Source organism: Aulonocara sp. 'chitande type north' Nkhata Bay, linkage group LG3 (assembly GCF_057382095.1).
Source record: "Aulonocara sp. 'chitande type north' Nkhata Bay isolate Kocher_YH1m ecotype deep benthic linkage group LG3, A_spYH_male_GT1.1, whole genome shotgun sequence".
Lineage (NCBI taxonomy): Eukaryota > Metazoa > Chordata > Actinopteri > Cichliformes > Cichlidae > Aulonocara > Aulonocara sp. 'chitande type north' Nkhata Bay.
The window spans coordinates 114,478-135,366 of record NC_141346.1 but is presented as its reverse complement, the minus strand read 5'-3'; the positions used below and the strand labels follow the sequence as shown (position 1 = coordinate 135,366).

General features: G+C 40.0%; 1 protein-coding gene across 1 annotated transcript; it reads right to left on the bottom strand.

Annotated features, from left to right (window-relative positions):
* Positions 1-467: 467 nt before the first annotated feature.
* Positions 468-8,112, bottom strand: LOC147333332 (macrophage mannose receptor 1-like). Its single transcript, XM_086266476.1, has 6 exons — positions 8,085-8,112; positions 6,428-6,496; positions 2,684-3,022; positions 1,973-2,299; positions 1,662-1,753; positions 468-671 (listed from the first exon to the last, which is right to left on the bottom strand). The coding sequence occupies exons 1-6, from the start codon at positions 8,110-8,112 to the stop codon at positions 468-470; spliced, it is 1,059 nt and encodes a 352-aa protein (XP_086122602.1).
* Between the last annotated feature and the right edge of the window lie 12,777 nt (positions 8,113-20,889).

The window sequence follows — 20,889 nt, the reverse complement described above, 5'->3', positions numbered from 1 at the left end:
AAATTTAAAGTCTTCTCAAAATAAAGTACTTAGATGCCATGTCCAAAGCACTGTAATGCAAAGTTTTCAAAGCTTGAAAGTGATTTGCATCTATTATTAGCACTTTGATTTTGAGTTCATATTATTACAATATTTAATGTTATATTGCATAGGTTCTTCTTCCCACCCATAGTTACAATATTATGACCAAAAACCTTAGGGGGAAAATGAGGACAAAATCTACTGTTTTAATTACACTCTTAAAGTAAGTAAAAGTTTAATTTACTTAATAACTTAGGTTAGAATATACATCAGCTGTTATGAACTACACAAGTATAGGGTAAATAAATTTGCTGGGGAACGCAACAATCTTTAAATAATCTGTTTCCATCCATCAGCTCTACAAACCACTATAACCACTAATGTTGCAGTAAAACGACATTGGCACTTCTGCTCTCAGCATCCTGTAAAGAGAGGAAAAAAACTTTTCACTGATTGTTTGTTTGTTCTTTTACTAAATTACTTTGCACAAAATGATTGGTATGTTTCGAATTAAGGTTAGCATGATAGATGCTCCCTGTACGGAGGCCTCTCGTACCCGTGTTCTCAGTGGTCTTCAACTGAGGTTGAAATACACGTTTATATTTAAGTTGGACATCAGTCACCCCTTGATCTCTCAGGATTGTTTCCAACTAAAAGAAAAATACAATCAAAGAAAAGAATTGTTTGACATACTCTCCAGATTTAGCACACAGCTTCATACCTCTCTGTGTAACATTAAGATAACTATAATAATTAAACCATTTTTAAATCAGTTCCAGTTTGGATTCAGGAGACAGACACTATCTCTACTTTTAAGATTAAGCTTAAAACTTTCCTTTTTGCTAAAGCATATAGTTAGGGCTGGACCAGGTGACCCTGAATCCTCCCTTAGTTATGCTGCAATAGACATAGGCTGCCGGGGGATTCCCATGATGCATTGAGTTTTTCCTTTCCAGTCACCTTTCTCGCTCACTATGTATTAACAGACCTCTCTGCATTGAATCATATCTGTTATTAACCTCTGTCTCTCTTCCACAGCATGTCTTTATCCTGTCTTCCTTCTCTCACCCCAACCGGTCGCAGCAGATGGCCGCCCCTCCCTGAGCCTGGTTCTGCCGGAGGTTTCTTCCTGTTAAAAGGGAGTTTTTCCTTCCCACTGTCGCCAAAGTGCTTGCTCATAGGGGGTCATATGATTGTTGGGTTTTTCTCTGTATCTATGAAGCGCCTTGAGGCGACTTTTGTTGTGATTTGGCGCTATATAAATAAAATTGAATTGAATTGAATTGAATTGGACTTTGAGGAGATACTTAAGTGTTGAATTTAAATATTTTTATTTAGTTTCTATTACTTTCAAAAACAAATGCACACAGACCATAATGTATTATGTATAAAAATAGAATTGACAGTCTTGCTAGACCTCAGGGATGAGTTCATGATGTCATAAATAACAAAGTGTTTCAGATGTGCTTCACTGAAAATATTACTCTTTTTATATTTTTGACTCTACTCAAGACTTTTTGCATACTGGTATTATTTTTTTCTGTAGGTAGTTTTTGGTTGATGTTCTGTTTACTGTAATTTTATGAACTCTTGCAGTATAACCAGTTTCCCCTGGTGGACCCTTGAAGCTATGTTTGTACCTTCTGTAGGAATAGGCTGGAAGTAGTAGAGTCAGTGAGATCCACATCAGACTGCACCTTCATCTTTATGACCATCTTCTTTAGCTTGAGACCTGCAGAATACAAACCCAGAAATATAATCTCAGCCATTATTTAGACTGTCTTGATGAATGCTCTTACATCCAGGAAAGGAAGAAGAAAGTTGTTTTGGTTCATCTGAGCGTTGTGTTGATTGCGATCCTTATTATGAATATTATTATTTTTCTATCCGAGTTTTGACATCACACTTTTTCCAAGAAATGACTTATTGCTTTTGTATTTCAGGAACTTACCTCCTTGACACATGAATGTTGCTTTCTGGTTACAGTCAGCTGGTATCCAGCGTCCCTGCTGTGATCCTTCCACAGAAACGCATTTTCCACTATAACTTCCGCCTCTTTTCCAGTACCTGAAGGAGGTCTTTGTTCCATCTGACCAGTACCAGGAATCTTTAAACAGACCGAACCACACTGCGTTTGTAACTGAAGCAATCGCTAAATTTTCCTGTGCTGTATGCACACATGCCAGATCAGTGTGCTTCTGCCTGCACAGATCTTGACTGTTTGGCCAGGTTTGTCCCTGTGTGTAAACCACATACTTCTTGCTGCCATCCTGCTGAACTAAAAACATACAAGGAGAGAGGAATAAAAGGAAGTTAGACATCTTTTTTCTTCCAAGAAAAGTAGAAATCAGGTAAGATTTTTAGAGCCAGATTAACATTTAGGAGGGCCATAGTGTGGCTAAATGCCTTAAACCATTGTAATTGTGTATTGATTCATATATGTGCACACATTTAAAAGAATCACACCTGGGCTATCATTTTGTGTGCTACCCAGCTAATGATTTTTCTTTCTTTGTTTTAGATATAAGAAATATAAATTTATATTTATCTTCACCATTAAATAATTCATATCAAAATCCTGAAGGTTTTATTTCAACTTAATCACTGTATGTAATTGCATCAGTTTACATTTGCTTTAAAGATCATTGTGTCATTTACTCACTTTCATAACACACATAAGCCATGGCTAATCCACACTGAGCATCATTCCAGAGGCCGTTATCATACATCTGTCCACATGCCTCAACTCCTCCAGAGTTGCTTGGTTCACCAGGGGTCCACTGGGTGAAGCTCGTTACACCGCTGCCATCAGACCAAAGCCACCTGTTGGTCTGTCCATTGTAAAGTCCAATCCATGACGATGTCACGTCCAGTGTGTTGATCAGCTGGTTTTCATCATCCATGTTATTTATAGTTGCTAAGTCGGTGTACTTTAATCTGCAGAAGCTCTGAGCCTCATACCAGGTCAGGGATTTATTGATGAAGTGATACTGCTGAAGCACTTAAAAAAAACCAGCAGATTAGCCTTTCTTTCTTCAATTAAAAACAGACAAAGTGCATCACCAACGAGCATCAACTTTCTCATGCATAAATACACATCTGATTACTCAAGTTAAACCTACCAACCAAAAATATATTTTGTTTCCCATCTCATAACTGTTTTATTCTAAAATACTTTTTTATTCAGTGAGTTTGTTCCAATGAATAATCTGTCTCGTGAAATCAAGAAACATGAAATAAGGAATTTAAGAAACAAGCTGGTTTTAAGAGATGAAAAACGTCTGCAACTTTAAAATATTAATTGGTTGGTAAATCTGATAAACACGTCAAGGTCTCAGGAATATTCAGTCAGAAACAGATCTGCAATAAATGCTGGCCAAGAATTCAGTTCAGATATGGCTCGAAACCCAACAGTGTCCTCTTGGCTTGAAAAACAAAAACAAAACAAAAAACTGGAAATTATTAGTTCCAGTTCCAGTTAAGCTGATCTTTCTACTTTTGTCTACTTTTAGTTTTCCCTTTAAGTATGACAATGCACTGTCATTACAATCACCAAAAAATCTCCTCAATTTTAGTAAAATCCAGCTGGGTTTATCATTGCTCAAAAAAAATATAAAAATGTATTTAAAAAAACTAACAGATGAACTCTCCTCTCCAGCACCCTGGCATAGACTTTCCCAGAGAGGCTGAGGAGTGTGATTCCCCTGTAGTTGGAACACACCCTCCGGTCCCCTTTCAAACCACGACTATTATGACAAGTTACTCTATATATGTTACAAATTATGTCCCCTACATAAAAACATACTTGAGAATAACTACAATTTCTTTGTTATTCATTAAATGTTTGTTGTTTAAAACTATTTTGGAGCCATGGGAGAGGCCATGTTTTTTCGCACACAACGTATTCTGGGACGATGACGTGTATTGGTTGTCGGCTGTATAGGTGCTCTCATTCAGCTAACCTGTTTTGTTTTTTATAGTGTAGCAACCGTATTAATTAACTTGCCTATTAGTGACCTGGTGACGACTTGGTAGACCCGCACTATCCGGTATTTGAGTCTGACATTATTAGCCATGCCTGGGCCCAAACTCTGCTGCAAAAGTCAAATGATCGCTGCAGCATTGCTGACAGTTCTAAAACTGTCTAAAATTGTTAATTTGTAATAAACTGGTCAGTGTGGCTGCTCTGCCAGGTGTAACAATTAAGTTTGATTGTTAATTAAGTGTAACATCCAGGCATCCATGAAAACGGAATTTATGACATTTAACGGAGTTAGAAGTTAGCAGGGAGTTAGCTCGCTAGCTTCCATCTAAATATAAAATACCATGTTCTGACTGAGAGATTTATTAAACAAATTAAAATGTACAGCTCTGCTATCACTTCCAACATAAATGATGGCAGGAAAGTAAAAAGCAGCGACGTTTGTAGGGTTACTGAAGTTGGGCAAGCTGGTATATAATGATGTGCTACGTGATCGCTAGCGCGACAAGCTATTGTGTAGTTACATCGTAAGGGTTTAAAAACTGAGCTTTAAAATGATTAGCAGTAATAAAAACTGTGAGAAGCCGACAGTGATCACTGACTGTTTTTAGGGGCTTGTTGAGATTAAATCGAACAAGATACAAAGCATTAAAATATGTTGAAAACACAACACTCTTATTAAATGAGAATACTTAGGGCCCTGAAACAGGATTCATCACGTTATCACTTAAAGACTGGATACTGGTCATGGAGGCTAACAAGGGCTGCCCAAAGAACATCTGGATTAAGACATACGGCTTCAAAAAGTTTTGGTGCTTTACAACAAACCTTCTCAGTCGCCGTTGTCATTGGCAAGCAGTAGCCGCATAGACACCAGTAATTTTCCCTCACTCTCTCGTCCTCGTGTGACGGATTGTTTTCATCTTCATCTAAACTAAGTGCAGTTGACTATTTTCATTCTCTCTCTCGGGTTGCTCTGGTTCAAACTGGAAAGGTTACCCAGAGTGCATTGAGAAGTAAATAACAACGATTTACCTACTGGTAAATCGGTTTTATGTAAAATATGCTTAAAAGGAAAACATTTGGTGTATTTTAATACCACATATGTGTTATTGAAAGCACAGTACATATTTTAGCGCAAGAATGTCTTAATAGCTGGGCTTCCCTTTAAAGATGGGAACCACCAACCCGGTCTGCCAATCAAGGGGTACTGCCCCTGATTTCCACGCAACACTGTAGAGGAGTGTCAACCAAGACAGCCCTACAACATCCAGAGCATTAAGGAACTTGGGGCGGAACTCATCCACCCCAGGGGCTCTGCAACCAAGAAGTTGCTTAACTACTTCAGTGACCTCGCCCCCAAAGATTGGTGGGTCATCCCCTTCATCCCCAGACTCTGCTTCCTCCACGGAAGATGTGTCAGTGGGATTAAGGAGGTCCTTGAAGTATTCCTTCCAGCGCCCGAAAATTTTCTCAGTCAAAGTAAGCAGCACTCCACCTGCAAAATACACAGTGCAGGTAGAGCATCGCTTTCCCCTCCTGAGTTGCCTGACTATTTGCCAGAATCTCTTTGAGGCAGTATGAAAGTCTTTTTCCATGGCCTCTCCAAACACCTCCCACACACGAGTGTGGAACAGGCCACACTCGTTCCTGGTGGGTGCTCCGCCAGTGCCCCGCCAGTGCCCACTCCGGGTCAGGGACGAGTTCCTGTCCCAAGTGGAGGAGTTTAAGTACCTCTGGGTCTTGTTCACAAGTGACGGGAGAAGGGGGTGGGAGATCGACAGACGGATTGGTGCTGTGGCCGCCGTGATGCGGACACTGTACCAGTCTGTTGTGGTGAAGACAGGGCTGAGTGTAAAGATGAAACTCTCAATTTACCAGTCGATCTACGTCCCTACCCTCACCTATGGTCACAAGCTGTGAGTAGTGACCAAAAGAACAAGATCGCGGATGCAAGCAGTGGAAATGGGTTTCCTCCAAAGGGTGGCTTGCATCTCCCTTAGAGATAGGGTAAGAAGTTCGACCTTTCAGGAGGGGCCCAGAGTAGAGCCGCTGCTCCTTCACATCGAAAGGAGCCAGTTGAGGTGGTTCGGGCACTTGACAAGGATGCCTCCTAGGCGCCTCCTGGATGAGGTGTTCCGGGCATGTCCCACAGGGAGGAGGCCCCGGGGCAGACCCAGGACACGCTGGAGAGATTATATCTCTCGGCTTGCTTGGGAACGCCTTGGTGTTCCCCCGGACAAGCTGGAGGAGGTGGTTGGGGAGAGGGAGATCTGGGCTTCTCTGCTTGGGCTGCTGTCCCCACAACCCGGCCCCCGGACAAGCAGAAGAAAATGGATGGCTGGCTGGCTGACTGGATGGATGGATGGATGAAAAAAACTAAACAAAACACTGACTGAGCTACTGCAGTGCATGCTTGTTTACCTGTTATATTGGACCCTGCTGAAAGCAGTGCAGGTCTGGTGGTGGTCATCAAATGCATTATGAAAATTCCTGCAAACCAAAGAAGAATGACTAGCACTCATCTACTGAATATTGCCATATTCAGTTGATGATATATCCAAACTGAATGTATAAATATATCATCTTTTTTGTTATTTTCTATGAAGTTACAGAAAGAGTAAAAAGAGTAACAATTGTTTTACACATGTATGATAATTAATTAATTTAAAACTGAACACATATCTTGACATATAGGCTTTGAATCACCTAACTAAATTCCTAAGTAATTCATTATTCAATGATGCAGTAGGTAGTAAACATGAATAATAAAAAGAATTGTTCATATCTAATGTATTGTAAAATGGAAAGTTACAAAAATCCTAACTTTGACATAATAATTTACCATCCATTTTTTTTCTTCTTCTTTCTTCCCCATTTGTACAGGATGGCTAAATCTTTCTATAACGATTACACACAATAACTCTCCTTTGATGTCGATGACACCAATTAACTGAGCAAGCTTAACATTTCCTATAAATTGTTTTATACTGTTTTTTTATTTAGGCTTGCAAAAACCTTGGTGTTAGATTTGTTATAAATGCAGAGAATCATATCGTTAGCTTCATAGCATAAGTGCCTAAGTCATTGACTTAGTCAAATGACTTAGGCAATTATGCTATGAAGCTAACGATATCACATTTGGTCTCTTGGCATGTCTTTTTAATGGGGGGTGTTTAGAGTTCTCTAAATACCGTTTTCAAATCTTGGCTCGTGTGATTTGGCATTTATCAATAGTTGGTCCACGACCCTGTCAGGGACACTTCCAATAGGGCTTAAAATCTGGGACACTCCACCAATTCTTCTCAGAATGGTAGAAGCTTCTCAGATGATAGATGAAACATCGTCAAGAAACTTAAAGAAGTCCAGACTCTTTCCAAACTCCTTAGATTGCACTGTACTCTGTCATAACACAGTTAAACTCTATTATTCTTGTGGAGTTTCAATGACACTATGGGAATTGTATGTAAAATGATGCAAATGAGTCACTGGATGAAAAGATCTCTGTGACTGTGATAGCAATTGCTTCTTAAAACTCCGAAAAGATGAAGTTTGCAAAATTTCAGTGTTTATAGACCAAGCTCACTGTTTGTTTCAAAAGTTTGGTAGCGTATTGTATCACCAAGCTAAACTCTACCATTGTTATTGAGTTTCTATGATACTGTGGACTTGCATGTAAAGCAATACAAATGAGTCAATGAATATAAAAATCTCTGTGACCAGATGTCACCCACTGTTCCAACCCTGAAAAGATGTTTCTAGGTTTTGCAACATGTTTATAGACCCATATCATTGTTAGTTTCAAAAAGCTTTCAGTCATAATATTTTCACTAGTGATATTCGATGCAGTTTTTCAGCTTCTTTACCACGAAACCGTTTTTTTATTCTCAGTTAAAAAAAATAAAAAATAAAAAATTTATTTCATTTATGAAATCTTGTGTTTTTTTTCCCTCTTTAATGAGTTTATAAGACTAAATTTGCAACAAAATTTTTAAAAAGTTTGCTTTGATTTATTTCATAGTTAACTCTTTTTTATTTTCATCATTACTTCACAAAAAATGTTTTTACTGTTTGGATTTACCTGCACAAATGAGAGTTTTATGACCCATGGTTCAGAAGAAGTAGTCTAGAAAAAAAAAAGCAAAACAGCAACTTAATACTCAGTTTTCTCAACTACAGCATACAACACCACATACACCATTTAAATATTTTGCAACCAGTACAGCAACAAGTACCAACAAGCAAAGAAAGTTAACGGTTGATCTATAAATAATTTATACTCAGAGATATACAAGTACCTGATGCGGTTCAATGACTTGATTTGCTTCTGAAACCTTCTGTGAATCTGAAGGTCTTTTGATTTACACACTATGCAAAGAAACTATGCAGACACTGAAACTTATTTGGTTATAGGTGTGCCAAAGAGCCAGTGACAGTCATTAGGCTAGTCTAACCGGAGCATCTGACATTAAGAAAATGAAGTAAGATTACATTTTAATATTTTGCTTTCTGCAATTATACATTAACACTACACTCGTGCAAAATCATTAAGTGATTCAGAAACAGTTAACATGACATTATAGCATTAAAGCCTGCACGTTGGTGTTACATGCTTATCCAATGTATACATGTCTAGCCCTTAAGGACCCACAGTGAAAAACTATGTATAATGGTTTAACTTTGACTTTTAACTAATAAAGTCCCTAAGTGACGTCTACTGCACAAACTAGTTCAGTCATGTGACAAGTGAGGCACTCTGGGTGTTCAAGACACCATTTTCAAAGTCTTGGTCCACCTGGTTAGCTAATGAGACCACTATGCCAATTTTAAAAACTTTCTTTTCTGTTTGCAAAGGTAAGCTTTTACTCATTCAGCAATTCTAAACTTTAGATAAGATGTCATAGGTCATTTGTAACCTAGTTTGGTAATATTTCTGAAACATTTTGATCTAGAATCAGTTTGTTAAATATCGCTGTGACAAATATGTCACATCGGGCATTAAACTCTAAATTTTCTTTAAAAAAATGCTGTGACATATTTGTCACAAAAAGACAAAAACTGATCATTTGCTTAGTCAGTTTAGCTCATTCAGTTATTTTAAGTAAATGTATTCTTTGTTGTTAATTCTCAGTCATATTTAACTAAATTCAAGCATAACTAATTTATTAAATTACCTAAATTTGTGATGGAACTTTACTTTAGCTTTGTCGAGGCGTTTTTCAGTTACCCCCCATTTTTTTTGTCATTTTCACTGTTTGGTAGAATGGATAAAAAGAAAAAATATAGTGTTCAAGAGGCGCTAGAGTTTATCACTGCAGAGGAGAGTGAGCATGAGGGATGTGAAAGATTCTGGAGACCCTAATTACATCCCCCACAAAGACGTGGAGAGTGATGAATCAAGTGAATCCAGTGATTCAGACAGTTGTGATTCAAGTGATTTAGAGACAGAGCCACAGCCATATGGACACTGGGCAGCCCAAGGCAGCTATCAAAGGACAAAAATTATCCTAGAGAAAGAAAACGTTCGAAACCCCTGAGACCACATTCAAGGGACCCTGTGCCAAACCTCCAGATGAGATCCACACTCCACTGGAGTACTTCAAAAACTTTATCACAGATGATATGCTGCTGTTGTTAATGGAACAAACAAATTTATACAGTGTACAAAAATCCAACCATCTGAGAAATGTAAATACCACTGTTAAAGAACTAGAAATACTCACTGGTCTCTATCTGAGGATGGGTCTATGCCAAATGCCTGGAAATCGAGCATACTGGGAAAATGACACCAGGTGTCCTATGGTAGCAGATAACATGTCCCGCAACCGATTTCAAACCCTGTTGGGATCTCTACATTTCACTGACAATACAGATTTATTACACAGAGATGCAGAAGACAAGTGCTGGAAGATCCGTCCATGGTTTGAAATGTTTCGCAAACAATGCCTGGATATCGTCCCAGAGGAGTACAACTCTGTTGATGAGCAAATGGTACCCTTCAAGGGGACACACAGCCCAAGAAGGCAGTATGTGAAGGGAAAGCCCCACCCCTGGGGATTGAAAATCTGGGCCCAGTGCTCATCCTGTGGTATGCTCCATGATTTTGTTGTTTATCAAGGTGGTACTGGGAAGAAGACTTTAGTTGGGATTGGAGGAGATGTTGTGGTGAAGTTGTGTGAAACTCTGCCAGCTGAGCAAAACTACAAAGATTTGCTGATAACTTCTTCTCCTCAGCCCCACTTGTGCTCACACTTCTTCAGCGACAGATCTACCTTGTAGGAACACTTCGTGGAAATCGCTTAGCAGGTTGTCAGCTTGAAGATGAAAAAAATCTTGCCCAGAGAGGCAGAGGATCTGTTGATGCCAGGGTGACTAAGGAGGAGAGCATGGTTATTGTGAAGTGGTATGACAACAAATCTGTTACCCTCATCTCATCCTATTGTGCAACTGAGCCTCAAGATACAGTCCGTCGCTGGAGCAAATCGGGCAAGGCATTTGTTGAGGTCAAAAGGCCACACATTGTGGAGTACAACACATTCATGGGGGGTATTGACCTGCTTGACGCCTGCATTGCAAGGTACAAGTACCACATGAAGTCACGGAGGTGGTATCTCTACCTGTTCTGGCAAACCATCATGCTCGGTGTTGTCAACACATGGTTGATTTACCATCGTGACTGCAAGCTACTTGGTGTCCAAAAGCCACTGAAAGAAAGAAGCTTCCAGGCAGAAGTTGCCACAAGCCTGATCCTTTGGAAATCACACAGGGAGCGCCCATCACAGAACAGAATTCTGTTTTTAAAAGCAAGAAAGTGTTTACAGAATTACTTTCTAAATATGGAACAAATGTACCTTGTATGCCCAATGTGACGCATATGTGACATTTCAGATCTGGGGCAGTGGGTGGAGCTATTACAAAAAAAAACTGTGTGTGTTATATATGATTCATTTGATATAACTTACAACCCCCGTAATTTTCATGAAAGTAGAAATAGGTCTGGGTTCTTAAGGGCTAGATGAGTCAGATAACACACACCAATTAGTTAAACTGCAGGAATGTCTGAAATATATAAAGACCTGGATGGCCACTAATTTTATGCTTCTAAATTCAGATAAAACTGAGGTTATTGTACTCAGCCCTGAGAATCTAGATATATGGTATCTAACCAGATTCTTTCTCTGGATGGTTTTACCTTGGCCTCCAGTAACACTGAGAGGAACCTTGGAGTCATTTTTGACCAGGATATGTCCTTCAATGCACATATTAAACAAATATATAAGACTGCTTTCTTTCCATTTGCACAATATCTCTAAAATTAGAAATATCCTGTCTCAGAGTGATGATGAAAAACCAGTTCATGCATTTTTACTTCTAGGCTGGACTACTGTAATTCGTTGTTATCAGGAAGTCCTAAAAACTCCCTGAAAAGCCTTCAGTTAACCCTCTGTGGTCGCCGGACGCGCCGGCACGTCAAAATCACATGACCAATTTAAGACGACACAGCTACAAGATACAGCGATTCAGAGTCTCCATTTCAACTTGGGTCGAAAGTGCGGACTTCAAACTACATACCAGTTTTTGAATTGTATCGATGGGCCACGTAAAACCAGAGTTATGATAAAAACTACACGTGATGTTTTTTTCTGAACAAAACAGTGGTGTTTACAGTGGGAAGAATGGTAAAAACTGCGTTTTCTACAGACATCGCTAGCAAACACTCTTCCTTTGCGAGTGAAAAAAGAAAAAGAAAAAACACCCCTTCCCTATAGAGATTGACAGACCACGTGGCTTTCGTACATTGCATGCCAGGAACTCGTGGCAAAACAATCCAAGTACCGCATCAAATGCAAGCATTTGCAGCACCGCAAAACGTTCATTCTCCGGTTCCAATACCTTCTTGCTTTTTCTTTGCCCCCCCAAAAAGGTATGTACAAAACGAAGGAGAACAATGCCGGTCCGTACAAAGACAGACTTGATGAAAAGTCAAAGAAAAGATACGAGGAAAAAATCAAAGGAGTGAAAGGGTCAGACCCTTACAAGCACACAGAGTGGACAAAATGCGTTAGCGTGATGCTATTATTTTAAGAGTATTTACTAAACTATTTGAAATATAATATTTATGGAAAACCTAAATTTAGTTTTAAATTTGATTTTTGTGTGAAATTAGTCACATTGTGCGCATTTTATAACATTTCAGAGGTTTTCCTGCTTCCCTTTATCTGATATCCAGGTAGTTTGTTTATGTCAAAACCTCACTGCAAACCAAATTTCCACCATTTTAAAGCGCTTAAGCACACATCAATATACAGTATAGGTCATAGTTATTACTGATACAATTATCAGGATGTGTAGGGAAAGAAAACGTCTCTGCTCTTTTCACTCACACATAAAGTCATTAGCTCTGAAAAGACTGTGAATACATAGATACGCTATCATAAGAGTTTTAAATTCTTATGAAAATTTTGAGGTGGCCAAAAATTAAAGCAGAAAATGTTGATTTACCTCCACAGATGGGTTTATGGTTCATGATTGTAAAATAGAGGAGAAAGTTCAAGTTAGCAGATTCAAATTATGTCTGTAACACAAATTGAACTTTACATTAACACAAGCACAGTTTGATTAAAAAACTAAACATAACGATTGCAATTAAAATAATAATAATTTATTTCCATTAGTTCCTTTACTGGTAGCTACCAGTAAAGGAACTAATGGAAATAGATTTTTTTTTTTTATGTTCAAATAATTATTTATAATGAACAATTACCTGATATGATGCGTTGTGTACTCTGTGGCTTCCCTGTAACTTCTGTGGTTGTTTTAGGTGTGCTAAGTTTTAAAATATTCACACTGCATACAAATCCACCATGGTAAGATGGATTTGCATGCAGTGTGGAGATGGTGTTGTCGGTAAGTGAGGATGTCATCAGGTAATCACTTGGAGTTCCAGAAAACTACTTAGCTTTGACACTGGCAGATTAGCGTCTCTGTGTGGCTACAGGAATGGGAAATATAATAAAGCCTTTCATTATACATGATTCTGAATAAAGGAAATGGAAAATTATGGCGTTATTTTTGTGCCAGTATTCTGAGCGCATTTAAAAAGAATTTACAGGTACACGTGTTGCATTTTGAGAAGAAATTTATCTTGAGAGAAGAAAAGCTAAATTTGAGGCAGCAAAATTCATTGATGCGTTCAAAAAATGTATTTCAGTGTTTGCTATTATCCATATTTTCCACATTTTCACTCGCAATGTGTTGCTTGCGCTCTCAACATTTCTGCCCCTACATTCAAATCTTTCTGTACACTGTTATATTTGTGCCACAAAACCACAGACTTGGATGCAAAAAATTGTGATTGGCTGTTTTGGTCTCCAATCAGCTCGCTAGCTACTGTACCCAAACCCAGAATGCATTTCGTCCAAAACTCAAACGAGGAAGTTGCAGAAGAACGCAGAGTGGCGACGTTTGAAATATTACTCTTTCTAGATCACAAAATAAATGGCCTGTATTTGTATAGCGCTTTTACTAGTCCCTCCTAGGGACCCCAAAGCACTTCACACACCCAGTCATCCACCCACTCACACACACACACACTGGTGGAGGCAAGCTACAGTTGTAGCCACAGCTGCCCTGGGGCAGACTGGCAGAAGCGAGGCTGCCATATCGCACCATCGGCCCTTCTGGCCATCACCAGTAGGCAACGGGTGAAGTGTCTTGCCCAAGGACGCAACGACCGAGACTGTCCAAGCCAGGGCTCGAACCGGCAACCTTCCGATTACAAGGCGAACTCCCAACTCTTGAGCCACGATCGCCCCAAAATAAACTTTTAAGATACATTTTCAAGCCAGAATGGTGCTGTGTAAACTTTAAAAATGTGCTGAAGACATTGCATATTTGCAAAAGTGCTCTAACATTTTCGTCAAAATGCAACACTTGCACTTGCAAAAATCTTTTTACGTGAGTTCAGGTTTTTTTTGTGTGTGTGAAGGATATAAAAAAACAACAACAGCAATAGAATAATATTAAACACAAAGTGAACCCGTCTTCCTTCATTAAATAGGTTCTTTTAGATGTTAAGGAGGAATTGACTTAACCAGGCTGGCGGAGAATGAAGACAACCGGACACCTGCTGCAGATGGGGAATCAGTGAACTTTTATTGAGACAGAGACAAACTCTCAACGCAGCTCACATCAAGAGATTCCAAATATTTGCTGTGAGGATGGGTATATATTCTCTAAAACTTACAGGAGGGGGTTGTGAGGAAAGTGCTGCATTAGCAGAAAAACAACTCCATAAAAGGAAATCGGCCTTGGGTGTTCTAGTCTCTTCGCTTGCAGATATCTTTCACCTGCAGGATGAGGCGATCGCTTCTTATCGCTCTCAAGGCCAAAGTCGTGAGCACATTTTTATTACACAGTTGCACAGTAACTTTAAAGCTGAACAATATTTAAAGCTGAATAATGTTTAAAGCTGAACAATATTTAAAGCTGAATAATGTTTAAAGCTGAACAATATTTAAAGCTGAATAATGTTTGATCAGATTATATTTTCTTCAAATCCCCCTTTTGACCCATCTTAAATGGGTCAACACACAAAAATAAGTAACATTCAAAGGAACACAGAGACGTGTCGAAGCCTGGCTCGAAAAACTCCTCGGGTCTTTTCATTTGTCTTTATCTGTCATTGCAGATGAGGAGAAAAGAGTCCAGGCACCACCCTGCCCAGGGGTCGGCTGCAAGCAGTCTCGGTTCCCGACGAAAGCAGTAACAGCTGTCCTGCACACAAGGGTACAACGAGTTAGTGCAACCAGGGTAGTGACACAAAATTAACAGTTCCTGTAACTCAGCAACCAAAAAGCATAAGTAATGATAAAAATGTGGAGAGTACAGAGTATACTATAATAATGAGAGATATAAACGTGAAAATGTGAAAGAATAAATCAACCGTAAAATAAACTCAGAACGGTAACTGCTACGGACATTCAAAAGTGAATATGGTAAAACTGGAGAGGAAGTGGTGGGCAAGACCCTAGGGGCTACATTTGTCAGATTGGGACTGTCAGAAGGGGGCGAAGCTTTTGAACTTGAAGGTGTCAGAAGTGTCGGGGGCCCTTCACAGATCAGGATTATGCCAATGGGAATGAGACCCAGGGCCAGGAAGCAAACAAAGACGCAACATCTTTGCCTGCCTGTCATTTCAGGGGGAAAGGGCCAAGACATGTTTACTTAGCTTGGATGTCGTCTAATAGAGGATGATGGGGCAGAGAAAGGTGGTCCAGTTCCCCCCACCTCGCCAAGGGCGTGTTCTAGGAGTTAAAGAGCAACAACCTGCAATCTGTACCAAAAAATCTTCATAGTCCCACCGGAAAATCATAAGAGTAATAAACGATTCAGCTCAACAGACAAGTATCATGTTCAGGTTTCTCCAATCATTAAATCACTATTATTGCCACAATTTGCTTTATTCACCCTTTGGGCAATGTTATTCCAAGAGAGAGAGAGAGAGAGAGAGAGAGAGAGAGAGAGAGAGAGAGAGAGAGAGAGAGAGAGAGAGCGAGAGAGAGCCCCTAATGGCCAGTTAGTGGGCTCTAGGTCAAACTGTCCCCAAATTTGTTCTTTGTTATTATTACTTGTTTTCATGTCACTTGTCTGTTTTCTACTGCACCCCTCTCACCAAAGCAAAGCAAACATTAGCAGCACATTGACCGTAGTCAGGCATCCTCATTCCATAGGTGCTATAAAACATTTCCTGTAAAAGAATCACAGTTTTCAAGACAGGGTGTGTCTCCCCCAACATTCTCACCAGAATACAGTGTAATAGCATCCCCAACTCCTAACCCATAACCACCGTTTCTTCACACATCCGCCCAGAAATCCTGTAATAGAAAAACATTAAAACTGTAACCCTGTAGGGAAGAAAATGTAAATGGTAACGCTGCGCAGTTACCTCTGTAAGCAACACAAGACACAAAAATGGCATTTACAGGTTCACTCATCCTCGAATATTTTGTCATCCTTCTACTCCTGTAAAAGAAACCCACATAAATTCATCCACCCTTTTATCCTATCTAGGTGGAGGTGGTTAACCTTGAGTCATGGTCAAGTCTTGTCATCTTTTACCAGTCAGTCCGTTTGTTTTTATTCCCAGTCTTTCATCCATTCATCCGTTCTTTGCTGATAGTGAAACCTGTCGTCGCATCTAGTTTCCACACTCAGCAAAATGACGTCATCTCAAAAAGAAACAAGAACTTGAGTTTGGATTACCTCGCTGAATCCTTTTTTAAACAGGGACTCTCGTTTCTAATTGTCCCCACAAGTGTTTCCTCCAGAACCCATTTCAATGCGGAGAAACTCACTTACAACAATTTTCTCGCCGACGTGTAATGCTTGTAATTTCCGATGTGCAGATCTGCTTAAAGAAAAGATTCACCAACAAAAATCAGTAAATATAAAACAAAATAAAATGAAAAATAACAAAAACAAAATGCAGACGCCCGGGTCTTAGGACTTGTCACTGAATATTCTTCCCATCAATAAAAATACCAACCTAAACCTACACAGAGTCAAATCAACACCACCTCAACCTTTTCATATTCATAAACCTATATGTTTTGCGTTCGTGAAACAAAATTGAACCATTAAGTAAGTTGAGCTCTTGAAATGTTTTAATTCTCTTAATTCTGCCAGTTTATTTCAACACTTATTCAATGACTTTTATTCAACTGCTACTTGGTCACTCGACTTTTACCTGTTCAAATTGCCTAGGGTTCAACAAAGTCTAGATCCCCGTTTTCATGAAACTTGAACGGTGTACGATGATTTACTTACAGTAATTTAGAATCATCACTCAACCTAGCTCTACTACTGGCACTGCGTGACTTTTCTCACACTGGAAACCAGAATTTAGCACAGAACTTTAATGCCTCAGGCAATCGCGTTCAAGGGCTGCCCCCCCTTCTCTTCTTCTTTGTCCGTGTGTTCCTCCTTTATTAAATCTCCATCACAATGACGTGGCGCTCTGAAATAAAACTCACACTGTTAATTCCTCGTTTTCACTCTGCACCACTGCTCAGAGTGTTTTCTTTTCTTTTTAGTGTAGAGTAAACAATTAAGTCGAGGCCTTAAGCCCCAGATATCTCGCACGGGCATCATTTTCATAACCAAACCGCTCCGGACTCTGCTCCCCAGACCACACCAATGCCCTCTGGGCTTATTATTATAGCAAATTCTGTATTTGACTTTGTTGTGTGCAGCATTGAGCCTTTGTCAGTAAAGCATTCTTCATTGCAGCAGCTGGAGCATTGTGTGTCACTTCTTAGTAAATTAAATCAACATTTTGATTTTAGTGCATGGGTATGTATCAGTTTTTACTCCCTCAACAAGTGCATAAGTGTTCATGTGTGTGTTTCCCTTCATTCTAAGTAGGCGCATGCAGAAGTGTGTGTTCGTGTGTTGGTATATGTTTGTGTTCATCACCTTCCTGTTCTGTAGTTTAGGTAAACCAGCGGCCTGACGCATGGCCTAGGGTCCTCCCCTCCTCTTTGGGTCTGTTTATGTTGTCCTTACTTTGCTCCACGGCCTTCTGCAGCTCTGCTGTTCGGCTCTTCTCAGAGGTCAGCATCCTTCTGCTCACCGTCCCTTTTCCTCCGGGCTTAATGCGCGTCTCGTCACAGCTCTGTCAGCTGACGCAGCCTGGGAATTTCCCCCGTGTAGTGAAACGGGCTTTAGGTTTAGTGCTCTCCGTCTCTGCTGCATGAGATCACTCTTTTGCAGCACTGTTGACATCCTCAAGTTGTTGTTGTGAGTCCAGCTGCTGTGGCCTTCAGGGGTCAAAGGGTCAAAGATGGTCGCGGAGAGGGCAACGATGGTAGAGGGGAGGGTAGGAGTCCAGGTCAGCTTCGGCTCTCAGAAAAAACAAAAACAAAACAAAACAGGCGAACAGGAAAATGATGTTGTGTTGGCTGTGCTGTGTTGGCTGTGTTATCCCGAGAGGGGAGAAACAACGAGATCTCGTCTCCCCCCTTTTTTGTTTTTGTTTTTTTTTTTTTTTTTCTCCATATAATCAACTCATAACCCCTCAAGTTGACAGGACAACACAGGTACGTGTTAAAATTCTTAAGATCCTGTTTAGAAATCTAAAAAGGAATTTCCTATCATTCAGTAGTCATTTGTCTTAAACAATCAACAAAAACATGTCCCAAGTCGACCCTTTTAACCACTAAATTTGTCGTGTCCTCACTTAATCCTCAGACCAGTGTCTTTGTCTTTTGACGTTACGTTGTTGTCCTGCAACCCAAAGCGTTTAATTGTCAGTAATGTATAAACTATATCATTTAAAAACAGGTGTATGTTAAGTGTCGCTACTTTAACCTTGCATGTACGTGCACATGTATGTAAGCTGTTTCTTCATTGCATGTATGGGTGCGTCTGTATCTGGGTTACTTTAACTTTTTCTCAAACGAGGCATGTCTCTAACACGCACATGTGTCTGTTCCTCACCCTTCTCATATCTTTCTCTGGTTGTGTGTGGTTTTATTTGTTTCAGTGATTTACCAGGAACATCTTTTCCTTTTCTCCATGTCTTCCGCCAGAGGTTAACACTGGTGAGATTCAGGGACACAGCACCCAGAGCAGTTCAGCGAGAAAAACCCGCCTCAAACTACATTCTCTCTTTTTTGTTTTACCGGGAGGGGTGAGGACAACTCTGGTGTCCAGCCGTGAATTTTAGCCAAAGCTTGGCCTGTCTTCTGCTGCCGTACTCAGGCTTCCAGGTTAAGAAAAAACACCTGTATGAAGACACTAAACATACATTTAGTATTTGTATAAACATAACTGCCTAAATCATTGAACTCTTGAGGAGGGTGTATTTCAGAATCAGAATCAAAATCAAAAACTTTATTGTCATTGTCAGGAGACCGACGACATTAAGAATGGTCCCCGATCATTGCATCATCCCTAGTAATATCAAATATAAAAAAACAATAAAATTCAATCAATAAAATAGATAGAATACTTAAAATACTAAGTATTCCCACCGTCATGCTTCAGACCGTGCATAGATTAACACAAGAGTGGCATGGTGGACATTTTTGTAGTATTCAGATGTGTTATTGCAGTTGGATAACAGCTGTGTTTGAGTCTATTAGTCCTTGCTCTGATTGCCCTGTACCGTCTGCCTTAGGGCAACAGTTCGAACAGGGAGTGGCCAGGATGTGAGGTGTCTTTTATGATGTTTTGGGCCTTTTTAAAACAGTGGGCGTTGTTTGACTCTTTACTAACTTTAAAACCCCACCATAACAATTTCTCACTGACAAACTTCTATGCATCCATTTAAACATGCGAAGCCAGCACAAAATCACACACATACCCCTACAGCAAAGCTTTAACATAACCACAATGCAACTCCTCCCTTAAACGGGAGAAATCACCCTGAATCAACCAACTCTATATAAAACGTCAAACAAAGATAAACCACAAACATTTCTACACTTCTGTGTCTCCCACGCAGCACAATAGGCAGAAAAACACCGATTACTCACAGTCTACAACAAAAGAAAAACCTGCTCTTTTCACAACTCTCACAGCTAAAGTCAAAACTCTTACCCAGTGCCTCTGAAATAATAAAAATCACCAAATACTCGATTACTCTTTTCACTCGCTCCCCCTCACTCCCTTCTTCCTCATACAGCATACACGCTCGCTCCCGCGGACCCGCTCGGCCCCGCGGGCTCACTCGGCCCCCACCTTTTTCCTCTCACAGAGACAGAGAGAGACCCTTTTCCTTTTTTTTTTTTACTTCGGTCTATCTGCACAGAGTTTACCTCATCTCTTTCCTTCTATGGGCATGCACACTTCCTGTCTCACACACACAGCCCCTCTCTCAGAGAGAGCAGAAAAGAGTTTTTCCTTTTTTCAACACTCAGGAGAAATTCAACAGACAGTTTATACCACTATTTTACACTTTATTTACACACACCGGTAATTTATGTTCTATTTACACACGGGCCCGCATAGACATATGCCAGAAGAGGTTACCCCTAACTTTTTGACTAATTTAAAAGCACCTATAGCCCAGGCCTAGCCTTGCTGATCAATACATACCTCGGGAACGCCCTCCCGATAGCGCTCGAATTCCTAAGAAAACACCATATGCCAGAACAACTTTATCTCACTTCTCTATTTCTCTGCTGGTGTTGCTAAATTTTTGACTAATTTAAAAGCATCTTTCAGCTGTTTTCCTCAATGACTCTTTCTGCTTTTTTGCTTCTTTAGGCTGGTGTGTGGAGTTGATGACTGTCTCAACACATGTTAATTGTTCTCCCAATGTGCTAAGAATAACACCGGGACCCCAACCATCATCATTAGTTTCTCGATCTAATTCTCCATCCATTTTACTGTCAATGGAGGAGTGTTCTTTTATTGCTTTTAAAGGAGAATTTGGGCCAGCTGGGTTTCTGCCTCTGTTAGGCACTAATCAGCTGGGGCGCTGCTTTAAAGGTGAGTCAGCACTGAAATATCCCTTCAGGTGTTACCAAGCTTCTACCAAACCGGAGTCTGGCGGGTAACCTTGCCTAGAGCTTCCTGATAGGGGTGCTAGTTGGTTGTCACCTTGTTCACACGTCTCATTCACACTTCATACATTACCTGCAGTCACTCATTACCCTCCTTATGTATGTAATAAATGTGTAAAAAAATTCTATGTGTGGTGTATTATTTTAACCAAAAGAGGAACCTAGTTCCTTTAATTGTGTAATCTGTGAACAACGGAGAACCAAACTGTCCTGCCCAGTGTTCCACAGCAAGCATTCAGCGTGTATTTATGTGTGTCCAATATCAAACAGAACATCAAAACATTTAAAACACTAAAATCATCGGGGTTTTAAGAA

Bases quoted from the DNA above. Each gene is read 5' to 3' on its own strand.
- LOC147333332 (XM_086266476.1), bottom strand. From the start codon at position 8,112: ATGGGTCATAAAACTCTCATTTGTGCAG. The intron at 3,023-6,427 runs GTAAACAAGCAT...GTTTTTTTTAAG, and splicing joins AGCAGGGTCCAATATAACAG to TGCTTCAGCAGTATCACTTC. The intron at 2,300-2,683 runs GTGAGTAAATGA...GTATGTTTTTAG, and splicing joins GGCTTATGTGTGTTATGAAA to TTCAGCAGGATGGCAGCAAG.